General features: G+C 36.4%; 1 protein-coding gene across 4 annotated transcripts in view; it reads left to right on the top strand.

Moving 5' to 3' along the window:
- TUT4 (terminal uridylyl transferase 4) overlaps window positions 1-21,342 on the top strand; it is a 109,480-nt gene that overhangs the window by 68,525 nt on the left and 19,613 nt on the right. For all 4 annotated transcript variants that reach the window (XM_042951303.1, XM_042951306.1, XM_042951305.1 and 1 more), the window contains exons 16-25: window positions 5,977-6,063; window positions 8,011-8,114; window positions 11,053-11,110; window positions 11,208-11,311; window positions 11,596-11,685; window positions 14,336-14,449; window positions 19,527-19,604; window positions 19,739-19,916; window positions 20,179-20,226; window positions 20,316-20,398. In XM_042951303.1, coding sequence (XP_042807237.1) covers window positions 5,977-6,063; window positions 8,011-8,114; window positions 11,053-11,110; window positions 11,208-11,311; window positions 11,596-11,685; window positions 14,336-14,449; window positions 19,527-19,604; window positions 19,739-19,916; window positions 20,179-20,226; window positions 20,316-20,398 — 944 coding nt within the window. The remainder of the gene's footprint in view (window positions 1-5,976; window positions 6,064-8,010; window positions 8,115-11,052; window positions 11,111-11,207; window positions 11,312-11,595; window positions 11,686-14,335; window positions 14,450-19,526; window positions 19,605-19,738; window positions 19,917-20,178; window positions 20,227-20,315; window positions 20,399-21,342) is intronic.

Here is a 21,342-nt window from a genome sequence, read left to right as displayed (position 1 = left end):
TCCCAAGTAGGCTCTGTGCTGTCAACATAAAGCCCAATGTGGGCCCCAAACCCATGAACCATGAGATCATGACCTGAGCTAAAGTCAGACACTTAGCCAACTGAGCCACCTAGGTGCCCTTAGGTAGCTGTTTTATCCATAGTAGAACTTCTTTCAAAGTTGGAGTCAGTTTTATCAACTTAAGTTTATCAACTTTATCAACAAAGTTATGTCATATTCTAAATCCTTTGTTGTCATTTCGACAATCTTTGCAGCATCTTCAGGAGTTCAGAGAATCTATCTCAGTAAGCCACTTTATTGCGCTTCCGTTAGAAGCAGCTCCTCATCCATTCAAGTTATATCATGAGATTGCAGCAATTCAGTCACATCTTCAGGCTCCATTTCTTATTCTAGTTCTCTTGCTCTCTGCACCACATCTTTAGTTACTTCCTTCACTGAAGTCTTGAACCCCTCAGAGTCACCCATGAGGGTTGGAATCAACTTCTTTCAGACTCCTCCTGTTTAGGTTTCTATTTTGATTTCTTCCCATGAATCACAGATGCTCTTAATGGCGTCTAGAATAGTGATTCCTTTCCCAGAAGATTTTCAGTTTATTTTGTACAGCTCTAAAAGAGGAATCACTATGGCAGCTATAAACTTACAGAATGGATTTCTTTTTTTAAGTTTTTAAATTTATTTTGAGAGAAAGAGAGAGTGAGCAGGGGAGGCACAGAGGCGGGGGGGGGGGGGGGGGGGTGGGGGGGTGGGGTGGGGAGAAAATCCCATGCAAGCTCTGTGCTGAACTCACAAACTGTGATATCATGACATTTAAATGACTGAGCCACCCAGGTGCCCCACAAAATGGATTTCTTAAATGATAAGACTTGAAAGTTTAAATGACTCCTGATCTATGGATTGTGGAATAAATGGATGTTGGCTTAGCAGGCATGAAAACATTAATCTTACTGTAGATCTCTGCCAGAGCTCTTGAGTGCCCAGGTGCATTGTCAATGGAACATGTTGAAAGCAATTTTTTTTTTCTGCATTATGTCTCAACAGTGGACTTAAAATATTCAGTAAATCATGTTACAAACAGTTTTGCTGTCATCCAGGCTTTGTTCATTTATAAAACACAGGCATAGTAGATTACATAATTCTTAAACTCTAGGATTTTTAGAGTGGTAAATGAACATTGGTTCCAACTTCAGGACTCCAGCTACATCAGCCCCTAACAAGATAGCCTGTCCCTTGAAGCTTTGAAGGCAGGCATTGACTTTTCCTGTCTAGCTATGAAAGTCCTAGCTATGAAAGTACCTAGATGGTATCTTCTTCCATTATAAGGCTGTTTTGTCTGCATTGTTTAGTGTGGCCACCTTCATTAATGATCTCAGCTAGATATAGTGGATCACTTGTTGCTTCATCTTGCACTTTTATGTTACTCAAATGGCTTCCTCTCTTCTCTTTTTAAAAAATTTTATTTACATCCAAGTTAGGTAACATATAGTATAATAATGGTTTCAGGAGTAGAATTTAATGCTTCATCACTTACATATGTAACACCCAGTGCTCATCCCAACAAGTGCCCTCCTTAATGCCCATCACCTATTTAGCCCATCCCCCCTACCCCCCACCCAGCACCCCTCCAGAGACTCTCAGTTTGTTCTCTGTGTTTAGGAGTCTCTTGTGGTTTGCCTCCCTCTCTGTTTTTATCTTATTTTTCTTTCCCTTATACTCATCTCTTTTGTTTTCACTTTTTTTTAATGTTTATTTTTGAGAGAGAGAGAGAGAGAGAGAGAGAGAGAGAGTATGAGTGGGGGAGGGGAGAGAGGGAGGGAGACACAGAATCCAAAACAAGCTCAAGGCTCTGAGAGGTCAGCATAGAGCCTGACGTGGGGCTCGACCCCACGAACTGACCCAAACTTACATACACACTGCACATCTTTATCCATTCATCAGTCAGTGGACATTTGGGCGCTTTTTCTATAATTTGGCTATCGTTAATAGTATTGCTACAAACATTGGGGTGTCTGTGCCCTTTGAATCAGCATTTTTGTATCTTTTGGATAAATACCTACTGGTGCTTGGTCATAGGGTAGCTTTATTTTTAATTTTTTGAGGAACCTCCATACTATTTTTCAGAGTGGCTGCACTAGTTTGCATTCCCACCCACAGTATAAAAGTGTTCCCCTTTCTCCGCATCCTTGCCAACATCTTTTGTTTCCTGAATTGTTAATTTTAGCCATTCTCACAAGTGTGAGGTGGTATCTCATTGTGGTTTTGATTTCTGTTTCCCTGATGATGAGTGATATTGAACATCTTTTCATGTGTCTGTTAGCCATCTGGATGTCTTCTTTGAAAAAGTGTTCATGTCTTTTGCCCATTCCTTCACTGGATTATTTGTTTTTGGGTGTTGAGTTTGATAAGTTCTTTATAAATTTTGGATACTAACCCTTTATATGAGAAGTCATTTGCAATTATCTTCTCCCATTCTGTCGGTGCCTTTTAGTTTTGTTGAATGTTCTTTTGCTGTGTTGAAGGTTTTTATAAACTTGATGAGGTCCCAATAGTTCATTTTTGCTTTTGTTTCCCTAGCTTCCAGAGACATGCCTAGTAAGAAGTTGCTGTGGTCGAGGTCAAAGGGGTTGTTGCCTGTTTTCTCCTCTAGGATTTTGATGGTTTCCTATCTTACATTTAGGTCTTTCGTTCATTTTTAGTTTGTTTTTGTGTATGGTGTAAGTTCATTCTCCTGCATGTCACTGTCCAGTTTTCCCAACACCATTTGCTGAAGAGGTTATCTTTTTTCCATTGGTTATTCTTTCCTGCTTTGTGAAGATTAGTTGGCCATACGTTTGTGGGCCCATTTCTGGGTTCTCTATTATTTCCTTGATTTGTGTGTCTGTTTTTTCACCAGTACCATACTGTCTTGATGATAACAGCTTTGTAATATAGCTTGAAGTCTGTAATTGTGATGCCTCCAGCTTTGGTTTTCTTTTTCAACAGGACTTTGGCCATTTAGGGCCTTTTGTTGGTTCCATACAACTTTTAGAATTGTTTGTTCTAGCTCTGTGAAGAATGCTGATGTTATTTTGATGGGGATTGCATCGAATGTGTAGATTGCTTTGGGTAGTATTGACATTTTAACAATATTTATTCTTTTGATCCATGAGCATGGAATATTTTTCCATTTCTTTGTGTCATCTTCAGTTTCTTTCATAAGCTTTCTATTGTTTTCATCATACATATCTTTTACCTCTTTGGTTAGGTATATTCCTAGGTATTTTATGGGTTTTGGTGCAATTGTAAATGGGATCGCTTCCTTGATTTCTCTTTTTTTGCTGCTTCATTATTGGTGTATAGAAATGCAATTGATTTCTGTTAATTGATTTTATATCCTGCCACTTTGCTGAATTCATGTATCAGTTTTAGCAGTTTTTTGGTGGAGTCTTTCAGGTTTTCCATGTAGAGTATCATGTCATCTGCAGAGAGTGAAAGTTGACTTCTTCCTTGCTGATTTGGATACCTTTTATTTCTTTTTGTTGTCTGATTGCTGAGGCTAGGATTTCCAGCACTATGTTGAACAACAGTGGTGAGAGTGGACATCCCTGTCGTGTTCCTGACCTTAGGGGGAAAGCTCTCAGTTTTTCCCCATTGAGGATGATATTAGCTGTGAGTCTTTCGTATATGGCCTTTATGATGTTGAGGTATGTTCCTTCTATCCCTACTTTCTTGAGGGTTTTTATCAAGAAAGGATGCTGTATTTTGTTCAAATTGCTGCTTTTCTTAAACCTCGTGAACCTCTGCTAGCTTCAAGCTTTTTGTTTTGCAGCTTCCTCACCTCAGCCTTCATAGAATTGAAGAGAATTAGAAACTTGCTCTGGATTAGGCTTTGGCTTAAGCGAATGTTGTGGCTGGTTTGATCTATTCAGACCCACTTATACTTTCTCCATGTCAGTAATAAGGCTGTTTCACTCTCTTATCATTCGTGTGTTCACTGGAGTACCACTTTTAATTTCCTTCAAGAACTTTTCCTTCGTATTCACAACTTGGCTGTTTGGTGCAAGAGCCTAGCGCTCAGCCTATCTTGACTTCTGACATGCCTTCCTTACAAGCTTTATTATTTCTAGCTTTTGAGTTAAAGTGAGAGACATGTGATACTTTTTTTCATTTGAACACTTAGAGGCCATAATAAGGTTATTGACTGGTCTAATTTCAGTAGCATGTTGTCTCAGAAAATGGAGAGCCCTAAGGAGAGGGAGAGAGGTGGGGGAAATGGGTGGTCAGTGGAGCATCCAGAACACACACAAAATTTATTAAGTTTGTCATCTTATGTGGGTACAGTTTATGGCACCCCAAGACAATTACAATGGTAGTATCAAAGGTCACTGAACATAGGTAATCATAACATATAATAATGAAAAAGTTTGAAATGTTGTGAGATTGATGGGGGGTGGGAGGGAGGGGAAGGTGGGTGATGGGTATTAAGGAGGGCACCTTTTGGGATGAGCACTGGGTGTTGTATGGAAACCAATCTGACAATAAATTTCATATATTGAAAAAAAATAAAAGTAAAAAACAAAAAAACAAAGATAGGAACAAAAAAAAAAGAAAAAAAAAGAAATGTCGTGAGAATTACCAAAATGTGACACAGACATGAAGTGAGCAAGTGCTGTTGGAGAAAAGGTGCTTGATATTTCTTGCTCAGTGTAGGGTTGCCACAGAACTTCATTTTGTGAAAATCACAGTATCTGCAAAGGGCAGTAAAGCAAAGTGTAATAAAATGAGGTATGCCTGTATTCAGCTTGCAACCACAGATGCTACATTTGTTTTTCAAAAGTTGAATATTAGTTTAAATCATTATAGTAAATTACTCCTTTGTTCCTATTACTGTATTAACTCTTGGGGATGAGTCTAGAGGAGGAGATAGAAAAGAAAAATGATTACTCTTTTTATTTTTTTTTAATTGGTATTGGAATTTTTTTTTAATCTTTATTTATTTTTGAGAGAGAGAGAGAGAGAGAGAGAGACAGAGTGCAAGCGGGGGAGGAACAGAGAGAGAGGGAGACACAGAATCCAAAGCAGGCTCCAGGCTCCGAGCTGTCAGCACAGAGCCTGACACAGGGCTCGAACCCACAAGCTGTGAGTTCATGACCTGACCCGAAGTCGGATGCTTAACTGACTGAGCCACCCAGGTGCCCCGGAAAAAGAGTACTCTTAAGAATATTTGGTCTTATGTGGAAAAATAATGTGAACATAAATGGAATACCTAGAAAATTAAATGTTTAGTACAAATTGGCAAGTGCTTTGGAGAACTAAGGAAATTAATTTAAGGAGAAGTCATTGAAGGCTGTGGTTGGGCAAAGGAGTTTATAGAAAAGATCTTGACCATGTATTTGAGGGAACTGCTAGGTTTGAATGGGTCAGGTACCTCGCATAACAAGATGAGTATTGATTTAACAGGTAGGAAAAACAAGCATTTTTTGGGAGCGAGCAGAATGTCTGCAGAAAACAATATTAAATAATTTGTAGAAGTAAATATATTTTGCAGATATTTCATAGAGAAATGATCATGTGAAATGTACATAGACCTATAAAAAATATTTTTCTGTTCTCCCTCTGCCCCTTCCTTCCCTAGTAATATTTACGATTTTAAAGTCAGAGAAGTTAACAAATAATGAAATTAAAAAAATTTTTTTTTAATGTTTTGTTTATTTTTGAGAGAGAGCAAGTGAGTGAGCATGAGCAGGGCAGGGGCAGAGAGAGAGAGCGAGTCACAGAATCTGAAGCAGGCTACATGCTCTGAGCTGTCAACACAGAGCCCGATGCGGGGCTCGAACCCACAGACCATGAGATCATGATGAGCCGAAGTCAGACGCTTAACTGACTGAGCCACCCAGGCGCCCCACAAATAATGAAATTTTAAGTAAAGAGTTTAGGATAAAAAATTGCTGACTTTTTCAGATTCTATTTTCCTTACTTTTTTCCTTTTTCTTTTTTTAGATGAGTTATCACCACCCTTTTCTGAACAACACAACAGGGAGCAAATTTTAATTGGCTTGGAAAAGTTTATTCAAAAAGAATATGATGGTATGTCATATGTTAAAAATTGATTGTTTTTGTTATTATAGCCACCCAATCAGAGTTTCGTTTATTTTAAAAGTGTTCATTGAATGTTATGGTTAGGTACTAAAACAGGTGCTGGGAATATAGTACCAATACAAAAGGTGAAACCTGCTTTCATAAAACTTATATTAAGAGGAGTAGACAGAGTCAACTAACAAACAGGTATACAATTTAATATCAGGAAATAATAAATGCTATTGAAGTACAGGAGTTGAAAGGATAGTGATGGAGTAGTTCTCTCTACTATTATGGTAGTTCTCTGATAAAGTCACATTTGAAGAGAGCCATGAATAATATGAGGGAGCAAGTTATATGAATGTCTAAGGAGAGAACATTCTAGAGAGAAAGAGTAGCAAGTACAAATACTCCAAGGTTGAATTATGTTTGGTATGCTTGAAGGCCATGCAGGAAGTCAGTGTGTCTGGAGTGGAGTTGTGAGGTAGACTGTAATAGAAAGATGAGGTCTGAGACGTAGTCTAGAGATTGAGTCATTAGGGCCTTATAGATGTTGGTAGAAGGACTTTGAATTTTGAGTGTCTAATGAGAAGCTTCTGGAAGGTTTTAACACTTAAGTGGTATGATCTGAGAGAATAGAGTATGGGTCCATAAGAATAGAAGCAAGTGGAACATTTAGAAAGCTGTTGTATACATTCAGATGAGACATAATAACATCTGAAAGAGTCAATGAAAGGGGGTCAAATTTAGGACATATTTTGAATGTAGAACTAATAAGACTTGCTGAAGCCTTACATGTTAGATACGAAGGAAAAAAAAGGTGTCAAGGACAGTTTCAAAGCTTTTACCTGAGTAGTTGGGTGGTACTGTTTAACTGAGATGGCAAAAATAGGAGAAGGAATAGGTTTTGGGCATGGGGATGAAGAATCGAGAGTTTTGTGGCCAAATATTTTAGGAAATGATAGAGTTGATTTATAATGGAATGAATGTATATTATGAAAGATCTGTTATATAAGATTACATTTTCCATTATATTTGCTAGTATATACAGTCCTGATCAAATCTAAGTCTGTTATATTTAGCTTATGCACATTTTTATTTGCTGATGAACATAGCTTCTTTCACGTCTCTCAGTTGCCATTGAAATTTCAAGTTGGACATCAGAACTGAATTGGACGATTAGGTTTTGAAAATGTAGAATTTGTTTTTTAACTGTGTAATCTACAGGAATTAATATGGAAAGATATCCAATCCAGTTAAGGTACAGCTTGTTTGAAGTGGTAGCTGTTACTGGCTGACACTAAATATGAAAGGATAATCCCATCATAATTTATATCAAATGGATTAATCACTCACTTTGGGAGGAGAATTAATTCTATGTACTTAGGTGATATTTGTAAAACTACTTGAATTGTGCCCTGAAAAAACTAGTTTACTAATTTCTAGGAGGTAAATCTCTAAATATTAAACTTTACTATTGGTAGTGTTGTGGAGAATGAAGAAAAGTGGATGAATTTATGAGTTAGTTACATTGAAAGCAGCTAATGGACTTGGTGATTGTTTGGATGTAGAAGCTGAGAGAGAGTGGTATTAAGAATAACACATATATTTCTGATGTGGGCAGTTGGGTAGATAAAAATACTATTTGCTGAGAATAGGGATTATAGGAGCAATAGTAGGTTTGAGGTAAAGTTGAAGGTTTAGTTTTGACTTGTTGAATTTATGATGTCTGTAGAAAAATGTAAACAGCAGTTAGAACATGGGTTGTGGGAACTTGGGCAAAAGATCTGGGCTTTAGATGAATGTTTTGGAATTTCTCAGTATATCTGGCAATGGAAGGTAATTTAAGCTGTCAAAGTGGACAAGAGCATCTTGTGTTAGTCCATTAGTAGGTAATAAAAGACTTCTCTTTCCTACGAATTATAAAACTTTTGACTTTTGTTTTCCTTTACTTAGAAAAGGCCAGATTGTGCTTATTTGGCTCTTCTAAGAATGGATTTGGATTTCGTGATAGTGATCTGGATATTTGTATGACCCTGGAAGGCCATGAAAATGCAGAGGTAAGAGCTAGTGTCTGGAAAGGGATGTGGAAGTTTATTTTCTTCCAGTGGTGAATATATTTGAAATTATGTATGTAGTATTGATAAAAATATATGGTACCATTCTTTGTGTAAATATATCAGCAATTGTAGTATTTGAAATGTAAAAGCATTTAGCACTATCATTTTAGAAGACATTCAAATCTCTAAGTAAATTTACTGTTTCAATAATTTTATATCATGAAAACAATGTCACTGAGTTAAAAGTGCTTTGTAATGAATTTTTGGGAAAAGTTAATATACCATAGAGTTGTAGTTTTTTCCATTAGAACCAATGGGAAGCTGGTGCTACACTACGAGTGAACATTGATCTCACTTTCTGTCTTTTCATATCTCTTCCGTTAAGTGATATCTTTGTATCACTAAAGATAGAAAATAAAGGTGGGCATCTAATTTATAAGTAGGTTGTATTGTACAAGTTAATTAGAATTTTTGAGCAATTAGAAGACATTTTTTTCCATAAAGCATTATTATAAATGTTGCATTCTAGGATAGCTTTTAGTAAAGAAACGCATTTTGGGTGGGAAGGGGAACTAACAGTTATTGAGGCCTCATTTCATTCTTAAAACCACCTTCGAGGTAGATAATTTCCCCCATTTTACAGATGAGGAAACTGAGGCTTTGAGAGATATACTGACTTGCCCAAGTTCACACAGCTAGTAAATGTTCGAGCCGGGATTCGTACCCAGGTCTGTCTGACTCCACAGTTCATGCTCTTTCCATTGTATCTCACTGCTTCTCTGTAATTTATTTAACCCATAATGTAGCTGAAATTTAGTACTAATAGTACTGTAGAACCTAATCACTACTTTTGGAATTTCACTGTGAGATGCCAGGAGCAGACCTTCCCCCAGAGCAGTCTCAGCAGTGAGAGTGGGTACTTGTGCTTTCTTTCTTCGTGTATCAGCCTTCAGTAGTGGGAACAAGATTGTCCAAGCTCCACTAAAGAAAGGGACTGATTGGACAGGGAAGTATCCCAGGCCTTCCTAGCAGCCACTAAAAAGGAGGGGATCCCTATAGTTGCTCATTCCTTTAGGAACATAGCTGTTGGAATTTATGTTTCAAGATCAGGGACTGCTTGCAAGATTGGGGTGTGGCCAAGCTTCTGGCATCTGTAGTGGTGTCAGTATAGAGTGTTATTATAAAAGAATTCAGAATCATGTACTGTGGGTTTCTGAAAATTTTTTCAAAAGGTGGCTTTTAAATTGTTAGAATCAGAGTAAAGATGGCAGAACCATAGTAAAGATGGCAGAGTAAACATGTCTGGTTGATCCTTATTTCTGGCCTTTAGAAACTGCTTCTAGTATTAACATCTTATTCTTTTTTTTCCTTTTAATTAGTTAATTCTTTTTAGGGAGAGAGAGAGAACGTGCATTTGTGTGCATGTGAGTAGGGGAGGGGCAGGAAGGAAAGGGAGAGAGAGATTCTTAAGCAGGCTCCATGCCCAGTGCAGAGGCTGATGCAGGGCTCCGTCTCATGACTGTGAGATCATGACCTGAGCTGAAATAAGAAGTTGATGCTTAACCAGTTGAGCCACCCAGGTGCTCCTTAATATCTTATTCTTTAAAAAATGGAAAAGTTGTAAATGTTTTAGTTCTCCTTAACTAACTTCTGCTCGGTGCCATCTACTTGGAAGTAGGCTTCCCCTCTCCATTTTGAAGAGCAAGAATTGAGGGAGTAGGAAATGATTTTACCCAGGGAAGAGGTTAGGGTTTAGATACCTTCTATGTAAAATTTAATAATCAGACTCTAGTCACTAAGGGTTTGTCTGTTATATATATAATCTGTGCCATTAACATTGGAAAGTTGAAACAATAAAAAAGATTAAATTTGCTTCTAGATGAGCCATAGTTGAAACTTATAATTTAGCATAAATTATATCCTTACATAATAAAGAGAAAAATTATCTCTTATTTTATTATGTGTTAATTAGTAACTAAAGGTTCCCTTGAAATCCTCAGGTTAAGTTGTAATAGTTTCTGGTCTCTTATAGCTAAAAAGAGCACGTTAGGGATAAACAAAAGTGATTTCAGTAGAAAGTGTGGGCACTGATGTATATACCATTCAACTTAATCCATTTAATTTATAATACCATTATCTCCCTATTCCTTGTATCACGGTTATTGTCACATTTCAACTCTGCTGTCCCTGGTTTTAAAAAAATCAATATATTTCAATTTGTGGGGGTAAGAATTTTCTTGAAAAAGTAGATTGTGTAATAATTGGATTACTTTTCTTTTCCTCATCAACATAGTAATAATAATAATAATAATAATAATAATAATAATAGCTCACAGACTTAAAGTGCTTATTTTGTGCCAAGCATGCTGCTGAATGCTTTCGTACATGTCTCGTGTAATTCTTCCAACTACTTGGTAGGGTAGACATTTCTCATTATCTTGATTTTATGGTATTAGGCTCCGAGGGTTAAGGATTCACAGTCACACAGCTAGTTAATACTTAGTTGAAGATTGTTTATCTAAATTCAGAGCCTATGTTCTTAATCACTGTACTGTTTTACCTTCACCATATCCATCCTTAGTTACATATTCACATATTTGAAAACAGTATTCTCTTGTCTTTGTGCTTCTCACACTTTAATGTGGATGTGAATTACCTGGGAATCTTGTTAAAATGCAGATTATGATTCACTAGATTGGGGTGGGGCCTGAGATTCTGTCTTTCTGTCAAGTTTCCAGACGATGCTGATACTGCAGGTCTATAGACCACATACTTTGAGTAGCAAGGGTATATTTGTGTACCCTTACACATATATAAGTAGAGCTTATAGCTAGCTGGAGATTTGAAATGCTAGTATTAAATGCTTCATTACAGTAGAATTTGCACAAGGCCAAATTGAGTTAGACAAACTTTATTATTTGTTTCTTTTGTTTTTTAGAAATTAAACTGTAAGGAAATAATTGAAAATTTGGCAAAAATTCTTAAGAGACATCCAGGTATGAATTTAAATTATAGCTTTAAAACAACAAAATATTTTTTATCTTTATGAAAATTATTTAACATAATGAAATTTTTGTGTTTGTCTTAAATCAGGTTTAAGAAACATTTTGCCTATAACTACTGCCAAAGTGCCTATAGTAAAATTTGAACATAGACGAAGTGGTTTAGAAGGCGATATCAGTTTGTATAATACATTGGTGAGTTTCTCTTTCTGTATAGACCCAGGTATTTGTTATTTTAAAAGTTTACAGATCACTGACCATTTATGTTTAGATGTTTCAAATGTATTTTAAGACAAAAATATTTTTATGAATCATCTTGATATTTCCTTCACATTGAAGATTAGTTTTTGATTCATTTATAGGTGTTTTAAGTTTTACAATTATATATTTTATTTGGATTGTATTATATCTTTTTATCTGATTTCTGAGTTTAATTTTAATAAATTTGAAATGCTTTCCAATATGTAATTATTTTTCAGGCTCAACATAACACAAGAATGCTAGCTACTTATGCAGCTATTGATCCTAGAGTACAATACTTGGGATATACTATGAAAGTGTTTGCAAAGGTATTTATTAAATAGTTAATGATCTGCTTTGTTATAATACTCATGATAGTTAAGATGATATATATGGATGTCAGACTTGTGGCAAACATCTTCTCAGTTTTACTTGGCTGAGCTTTTATTTTATTATTATTTTTAATGTGTACTTGTTTTTAAAGCTTATTTTTTTATTTTGTTTAAGAGAGTGTGAGTGAGTGGGGGAGGGGCAGAGAGAGGGAGAGAGAGAATCCCAAGCAGGCTCCATGGTGTCCGTGTAATGCAGAGCCCAATGTGGGGCTCAGTTCCACAAACCATGAATTCATGACCTGAGCCAAAATCAAGAGGTGGATGCTTAACCAACTGAGCACCCAGATGCCCCTGTTTATTTGTTTTGAGAGAGAGAGGGCATGTGCACGTGCTGACACTTGTGTGTAGCAAGGTAGGGACAGAGAAGAAGAGAGAATCCCAAGCAGGCTTCACACTGTCAGCACAGAGCCAGATGCAGGGCTCGAATTCATGACTGAGATCATGACCTAAGCTGAAATCAAGAGTTGGATGCCCAACCAACAGAGCCACTCAGGTGCCTCATTACTTATCTGAGCTTTTAAAGGGAAGCACTCTATTAAATGGTTTAAATTTATACCTGTTAGAGTAGGGTGAGTCTTCTTAGTTTTTTCCTGTGTGTGCTTTATTCCTATGTGCAACACTTTCGTAAATTTCTCAGTGGAGTAAAGATTTTCAGCCCCAGGTCTGGGAGTTGGCATATCATACTGAGTTAGGTAAGAATCTCTGAGTTAGGAAATCTGAGATTTGGGTCTAGTCATAAAGTTTTCTAAGAAAACAAAACAATAAAATGCTGTGTTTCTTCTGTTATAACACTTATAAACTGAATTCTGTTTTCTTGTTTTTCACTAAGAGTGTAAACTCTATGAAGATGGAGACCTGTATCCCCAGTTTAGCGTACCTGCTTTGTGGTAGCTATTCAGTAAACAGTTAATTTTGTGAATGTGTTGGTGGAAGACTTCTAGTAGTGGAGTGAGTTGGTCACATTTTCATTTAGTAAAATCCACTCTTCCAGCAGGAAGACATATTTGTTTAGATATTCCTTTAGCATGTCTGTGGATAGAGGTCATCTTAGAAAAGAATGATGGAATGCCTGGGTGGCTTAGTTAAGCATCTGACTTCGGCTCAGGTCATGATCTCACAGTTTGTGTGTTTGAGCCCCACATCGGGCTCTGTGCAGATAGTTCAGAGCCTGGAGTCTGCTTCAGATTCTGTGCCTCCCTCTCTCTCTGCCCCTCCTCTGCTGGCACTCTTTCTCTCTCAAAAATAAATAAACATTTAAAACAATTTTAAAAAAAGAAAAGAATGGCATTCAGACACATTCTCAAATCGTATTTGATATGGCTACTTCTGGATTCACCTCACAGAATAATTTTAGCATGACCATTTGCAACTACATGGATGGAACTGGAGGGTATTATGCTAAGTGAAATTAGTCAGAGAAAGACAAAAGTCATATGACTTCAATCATATGAGGACTTTAAGAGACAAAATAGATGAACATAAGGGAAGGGAAACAAAAATATAAAAACAGGGAGGGACAAAACAGAAGAGACTCATAAATATGGAGAACAAACTGAGGGTTATGGGAGAGGTTGTGGGAGGGGGGGATGGGCTAAATGGGTAAGGGGCACTAAGGAATCTACTCCTGAAATCATTGTTGCACTATATGCTAAATAACTTGGATGTAAATTTTAAAAAATAAAAAATAAAACAAGTTAAAATTAAAAAAAAGTAATTTTAGCGTGATGGGTCTGTACTCTTGTGGAGTTGTGGCAATGAAACTTAAAAGTGTTTCTTATCAGAAATCATTCCTCTCCCTTTATATGTCAGCTAAAGTCTTAGTGGAAGTCTCTGAGGATTCTTTCATGATATTTTTCAATTAAAAATTTTGTTTTGAATAGTCAACTTATTCATGTGGTTTTGAATTTAAAAGGTCTAAAGGGATTTCTGCTGGAAAATCTCTTGTCCACACCTGTCTCCTAGCAAAAGTTCCTCTGTGCCTTCCCAGAAATATGTCAGTATAAGCAAATACATAAATTTCTTATCTCCTTTTTATTACAGGTATAAATATACTGAAAACATTGTTTTGTATTTTGCTTTTCTCACTGAATAATAGATAGAAATTATTTTCTATTAGTATACTAGAGCTTTTTTGTTCCTTTTTTTCTTCTTTGTTCTATTTTAATGGTGACACCCTGTTCCATAGTGTAGTCATCAGTTTTTTAAAACCTGTGCCCCACTAATGAGTCTTGTTTCTATTTTTTTGCTGTTAAAATAGTGCTATAATAAAAAAATTTTTTTAAGTTATTTCACATGTTTTTTGGTGTTTTTGCAGGATAAATTCTTAGAACAGAATTGCTAGGTTAAGTAGGATATACTTTTGTAATTTTGATATAGCCAAATTATTCTTCATAGATTTTATGCTAATTTATACTGCCATCTGTAATGTACGAGAGTGCCTGTTTGCCCATCCTCATAATAGTTTGTTGTCAACTTTTGGATATTTGACATTTTGATGGGTTAAAAAAATAGCGTCTTCATGTAGTCAGTACTCCTTCATGGATAAGATTCTGAAGTTTTATTTTCAATAATATTTCTGTTTCTTTAGCGATGTGACATTGGAGATGCTTCCAGGGGAAGTTTATCTTCATATGCTTATATCCTTATGGTGCTGTACTTTCTGCAGCAGAGAAAACCACCTGTTATCCCAGTTCTACAAGAGGTAGGTTTTTAAAGTGTAAAGGAGTTTCTTGTGAAAATTGATCTACACATAGTAGATCTTGTGTAGTTTATGAGATCATGAAGGAATTTTTCCAGCATGGACAATTCTGAGTTTTCTTCTTCCTTTAATGTTATAATCATATAATGAACTTTTTTGCAAAATTCATTATGGGAGAGTATAGACTACCAAAAGAATAATAGATGAACAGAACTATTAAATATCTTTTGCAACAGTTTTGTATTTCACAGTATTAGAATATTGCAGATGATTATGGAAGTCTTGTAGCCATCGATGAACTCATACATTATATCATCTCAGATGCAAATATAAAGTTTCTTCTCTCCATAGTATTCTCCCTTCCCCTGCCTGGCAATGAGGTTTGGTATATTCTTGTGTATACTTTGGTCAACTTTGTGAATTTTTGTTGAGAGAAAACCCAAGGAAATTCTTCCTCATCTCTGTAAGGGTACGTTAATTGCAGTAAGTGTAAGAGTGTACATCAGAAGAAACAGATTGTACTCCTTTTCATTCAGATTTGGTGACTTAAGGATTCTCTTTTTGTAGCCAATTTATACTCTGTTATAGATTTAAGGGATTTCTTAATCATCTGTCTTTTCCTCCTCACTCTTGGCACAATGTGTATTTGCAAGCATTAGGGAGAATCCAGTTCTAATTTTTTAGGAAAGTGTTTATTTTCACATAAAGAGAAGAATCAGAATTGCTTGGCAGTTCACATATTCTGACTTCACATAAACCGATAGTCATGGCAGAAAAGAAAATCACACAATAAGCAAGCCAAATGGTGAATGTCAGATAGCCCTAGTAAATTTTAAAAAGTTCTAATGAATGTCATGTGCTTATAGCAGCATTTCCTTGCCCCTTTTTAAGATAACAATGGAAAGGAATCAAAAATTTCAAATATCCTTTCTTGGCAGAAAATTTTAAGTTGCTTAATCTATGTTGAATGATGTGGTTTTTGACAAGGTTGTTCACAGTAGGATGCTTAAAATTTATCATGAATTAATGAGGCCTGACAAAGGCCAAGATCATTCTCTGTATTAGTCCATTGTTAACGGCTTTAAATTTGGGGATCTTAAATGCATTATTGCCCAGGAATACCATAGCAGCCATTTACTATGATTTGCTATGACTTCGACAGAATACCATGACTAAAATGGAACACAAAATTTGTTTTCATGGTAGTTTGTCTATGTTCTGTAATTACATTACCCATGAATGAGATACCACTAAGGTAGCACTATATAATGGAAAGAGCAGGCGCATGATTTTGGAGCCAGAGATACCTGATCTGAATCCTAATTCTGACATTGTGGCTTTCAAAAAGTTGCCTAACGGCCACTAGTCTGAGTTTCATCAACAGTAATAATGTAGTAGTATTATTTCAGTATTGATATAAGGTACAGAGAAATCGGATGCTTTTGCATATAGTGGGTGCTAAATGTTTTAACATGCTAAATGTTTTATTATCATCATCATCATTTTTTTAATGATTTTTAAATATTATTACTGGGAAAATGTAGGCAGGACTATAGTAGCCAACTTCAAGAACTCTCCCATTATCTGCATAACAGTGCTTGATGAAATGAGAGGCAGTCCATGGAATGTTTTCCATCATAATGAGCTCTGATTGTGGGGGGCTTTGTGATACATATGAACTGATGATATATGGATTTTGCTTCTGGCATTTTTGCTTGTCATATGGGACCCCATTGTCCATTCTTGGCATCATTTAAGTATTGGTCATTGGCATCGATCAACTTTTAAGGGTAAGGATATGTTTAATGAAGATGATGATCTTTGACTCCATTTGTAATTGAACCTAGACTTGAAGTGACTGGGTATAAGTAATGTTCTGCTAAGTGTATTTTTCATGGTTAACAGTACAAAGTTATGTAGGTCAAAAGGAGCTTTCCTAAGAGAATGGTTTTGCTGTATTCTAGAAAATCATCGTAAGTAAAGTACATTTTCATATAAAAATGCTAAAAAAGAATTAGGGAGTGTTTTCACACTTGATACTATGAACCACTATGTTTTCTTAGCTTATATCAGCTTAAAAATTGCCATTGAATGGATGAATCTTGAGGGCAGTATGTTAAGTAAGATAAAACAGTCGGAGAAATATTGTGTGATTCCACTTATGTGAGGTAGTCAAATCCAAAGAGATGGAAAGTGGAATGGTGGTTTTCAGGGGCTAGGAGAGAAAGAGGGAATTATTGTTTAATAGTTTCAGTGTTTCATTTCTTTTCAGTGTTTCATGAAAAGAATTCTGTGGATGGATGATGGTGATGGTGTACAACAATGTGAGTGTGCTTAATGCCACTGAACTGTACACTTATAAAATTTATATCATAATCATTTGTTATGTGTATTTGTTATGTGTACACATAACATATCATTATGTTATGTGTAAAAAAATTGCAATTTAAATATAGCAGTAGAGGGGCACCTGGGTGGCTCAGTTGGTTAAGCATCCGACTTTGGCTCAGGTCATGATCTCATGGCCGGTGAGTTTGAATCCCCACGTCGGGCTCTGTGCTGGCAGCTCAGAGCCTGGAACCTGCTTTGGAATCTGTGTCTCCCTCTTTCTCTACCCCTTCCCTGCTCGTTCTCTCGTTCTCTCTCTCTCTCTCTCTCTCTCTCTCTCTCTCTCTCTCTCTGTCTCTCAAACAAAAATTAAATATAGCAGTAGATACTAAAATACTACAATTAAATATAAAAGTAAATATGGAAAACATACAGGGTCACTCCTTGTACAAATATGATTGAGATGTGTCATGGAGTTTTAGAGGGAGTACTGAAGAAAATGATGGTGTTGAGAGAGAGAAAGAGAAGAGAGAAATGGAAAGAGTAAGTGTGTGCGTGTGTAAGAGAAAGGGAGGATAGAATTAATGCTTTTTCTAAGGGCTGAAAGAGTGGAAAGTTAGAAAATGAAATATGAGAGCTCATAAAAAAAAATTGGCAAATCAGTGATTAAACACCTTCCAAGGCCCACTCCCCAGGGTCCACTTCCTGTGTTAATCAGCCACCATAGTTGAGTTTGGATCACGGTGGTTATTCAGAAATAAGAATTATATCAAAAAGAATCAAGGTCTAAAGTGGTAGCTTGTATTATTTTCCATGTAATATCTATAATAGTATCCATAAGGGTAAAATAATCTATAAGGGTAAAATATTACACTTTGGCTCCTTTGAAGCCTTCATTTCTTTTTTCAGGGCAAGATCCCATATCTTTTGTTTTAGATATCAATATCTGTAATTGCCAGGCTCTCCGTTGTTTGTTTTATGAAGTGTCAGAATTTATGGTGGATAAGTGGTAACTGTATTTAAGTTACATATAAATAAAAAGCAACTTATTAGCTTAAGTTTCTGGAAACTTGATCACTTTATGAACATGCTTTCAGAGTAAATATATTCATTCAACAAACATGTATTAAGTATTCTCTATATGGCAGGCTGTGATGAGGTAGAAATTTTGGCTCCAGTGGAAAGTTACAGTTTTTGCCTACAAGGAACATAAAGCTGAGAGTGAGATTAGATGGGCCAGACATGTTAATTTTGTAAATCACTGTACCATCTAAAATGGAAGGGGTGATGAGGGAGGACCACCTTATCTGATGGTTTTGAAGTATTTTCTGGTAAGCTCTGGGGACTCATTAGTGTACATGTGAGAAGTGAGATAAGGAAAAATGGGGTATGTTTCCTGTACTCAGGCTTCTATCAGAGTACCTCTGCTTTTTATCTGTTTTACCTATTAAGCTTCCAGGAAGGTTGCATTTTAGGAGAAGTTTCTACAGCTTAAGAGGAAAAGAAAAAAGGAAACAACTGACCTAATTAATCTAATATCTCATTTTCATTGAGAATACCTAAGGGTTTAAGAGGATAATTGTCTTATCCGGAATCACTACTTGGCAGGACTAAGACTAGAAATGAAGTCTGCTGACTGTGAACCTGTTGCAACTTTCTACTTTATTGCATCTTTTTTAAAAAAAAAATCTCATGGGATACTTTTCTTCTAGTAAAGTAGCATTACTCACCGCCCCCTTCCTCTCCTTGGTCGGGACAGTGAATTATTATGCATAATTAATCATGAAGCTTTTGTGGGCACATGGGTGGCTCAGTCAGTTAAGTGTTGGACCCTTTGTTTCAGCTCAGGTCATGATCTCACAGTTTGTGAGTTCAAGCGCTGCATCAGGCTCTGTGCTGGCAGTGTGGAGCCTGTTTGGGATTCTCTGTCTCCCTCTCTGTCTCTGCCCCTCCCCTACTTGTGCTGTCTCTGTCTGTCTCAAAAATAAAATAAAGCCTTAAAAAAAAACATGTTTAAAAAAAATATCAGGGGCACCTGGGTGGCTCAGTCAGTTGGGCGTCCGACTTAGGCTCAGGTCATGATCTTGTGGTTTGTGGGTTCAAACCCCACATTGGGCTCTGTGCTGACAGCTCAGAGCCTGGAGCCTGCTTCGGATTCTGTGTCTCCCTCTGTCTCTGTCCCTCCCCCACTCATGCTCCGTTTCTTTCTGTCTCAGAAATAAATAAACATAAAAAAAATTTTTTTATCATGAAGATTTTACAATTTTTATGAAGATGTCAGGGAAATCTACCTAATTTTCTCTCTAAAGAAATCAATGTCCAGGGACTTTTCAGCTTCATCTGACACAGATAACTGATTAAAAGTACTAGACCCCTTCCCCAAAACAATCAGTTCCATTGATTTCTTTTGGGTGTACATATCAATATGTGTTTCTGCATCTATGATCCTTTGATGAAAATTCGGTTTTCATTGTTTTTTTCTTTAGTTTTACTTCCTTATTTTTCGGCTGGATGTGTTTGGACAGGCCAAATAGATAACATCAAATGTGTCAATTTGGAGAGTCTCACGCTTTGACCTTCCAGATACATTTTATTCATTAATAACTTGGCATCAAATTATACTATCCTGACATGTTCCTTTTGGAAGAAGTATTTCAATGTGTCTTTTATAGCTACATTCTGAAATGATTTGAGAATACTTAGGCTTTTGGGTTGGATGACTTGAAATCTGAAAATAAAATTGTTTTTGCAGATCTTTGATGGAAAACAGATTCCACAGCGAATGGTTGATGGATGGAATGCATTTTTCTTTGATAAAACAGAAGAGCTGGTAATTTTTTCATAACCTTAATGTTACAGAATGCTCACTGATACATGTTAGGATTTGAATAATTTAATAATTTTACTTGGGGTCCATATTTTGGGTAGGTATTGACATCTCTCTCTCTTTGTTCTCACTTATAGAAAAAGCGTTTACCTTCACTTGGAAAGAATACAGAAACGTTAGGAGAGCTTTGGTTGGGACTGCTTCGCTTCTATACTGAAGAGTTTGATTTCAAGGAATATGTAATTAGCATTCGGCAGAAAAAGCTGTTGACAACTTTTGAGAAGCAGTGGACATCCAAATGCATTGCAATTGAAGGTAATCATTTAACTGATATTACCTGAGGAACAAAATAAAACAAAACAAAAAGCTAGAGTTTCATTTGGGAAGGAAATTGAGGGGAGAACTAAAACACATTAGAATTTGGAAGATTCTTCCTCTTTTAATCTATAATTTTTAAAAGAATAATTTGCTGATTTGAATGGTCTGAGTTATATAGTATTAGACTCTAGTTATGGCTCCTAAGTTTATGTTATAGTGAACATAATTTTTAATTAAAAAATAAATATTTCTTTTCTAGATCCTTTTGACTTGAATCATAACCTTGGTGCTGGAGTTTCTAGGAAAAGTAAGTTTGAAATATAGAAATCTCCTGTTTTTAAAGCTGTCTTATACATTAAGGTCTGCATCTTTATTATTTTCTTCTTTTTTCAATAGTGACCAATTTTATCATGAAGGCATTTATCAATGGAAGGAAACTTTTTGGTACCCCCTTTTATCCACTCATTGGCAGAGAAGCTGTAAGTTTACATAATTTGAATTCTGAATATTTTTTCTTATAAGAACTGTTCTTTGTAATACAGGAAGCCTTATCCTGTTTTCAAGTTGGTGTTAGGAATAGGGGAAAGAGATGATTATAAGCTCCCTGTATTGTTTTTTTATTGCACTTGTCATAGTCCATAATGAGATACCTATTTGCTAAATGTTGTGTATTTGTTTAATCTGTTAAATTTTGTCTCCCTCATTAGACTGTAGCTCCATGAAGACAGGTCTCTTTACTGTCATACCTCTAGTACCTATCGTAGTGCCTGGCACATAGGATGTATCAGATAAGCATTTGTTGAATGAGTGAGGGTAGATATTCAAGAGTCAGTATCCTTAAAGTTTGAATTTTTTTTTTAATGTGTTTTAAAAACACCTTTTTTAATGTTTATCTTTGAGCGAGCGAGAGAAGGAGAGAGAATGCTCGAATGGAGGAGGGGTGGAGAGAGAGGGAGATACAGAATCTGAAACAGGCTCCAGGCTCCAAGCTGTCAGCACAGAGCCTGATATGGGGCTTGAACTCACGAACCTATGATTTCATGACCTGAACCAAAGTTGGATGCTTAACCGACTGAGCCACCCAGGTGCCCCTTTAAATCCTGAATTTGAATTGCTGCCTACTGCCCCTCTTCCATCTCTAGAAGTCTGTTTTTTTTAATGTTTATATATTTATTTTGAGAGAAAGAGAACAGGGGAGGGACAGAGAGAGAAGGAGAGAGAGAGAGTGTCCTAAGCAGGCTCTGCCACTGTCAGTGCAGAGCCTAACTCAGGGCTCGATCTCACAAACCTTGAGATCATGACCTGAGCCGAAATCAGGAGTTGGGTGCTTAACTCACTGAGCTACCTAGGTGCCCCTTATCCCTTGAAATCTAAATGAAAATACAAACAGAGAGGACAGCACCAAAGAAATACTTTATTATTT

Source organism: Panthera leo, chromosome C1 (assembly GCF_018350215.1).
Source record: "Panthera leo isolate Ple1 chromosome C1, P.leo_Ple1_pat1.1, whole genome shotgun sequence".
Lineage (NCBI taxonomy): Eukaryota > Metazoa > Chordata > Mammalia > Carnivora > Felidae > Panthera > Panthera leo.
This window is presented reverse-complemented; position numbering and strand designations above follow the sequence as displayed.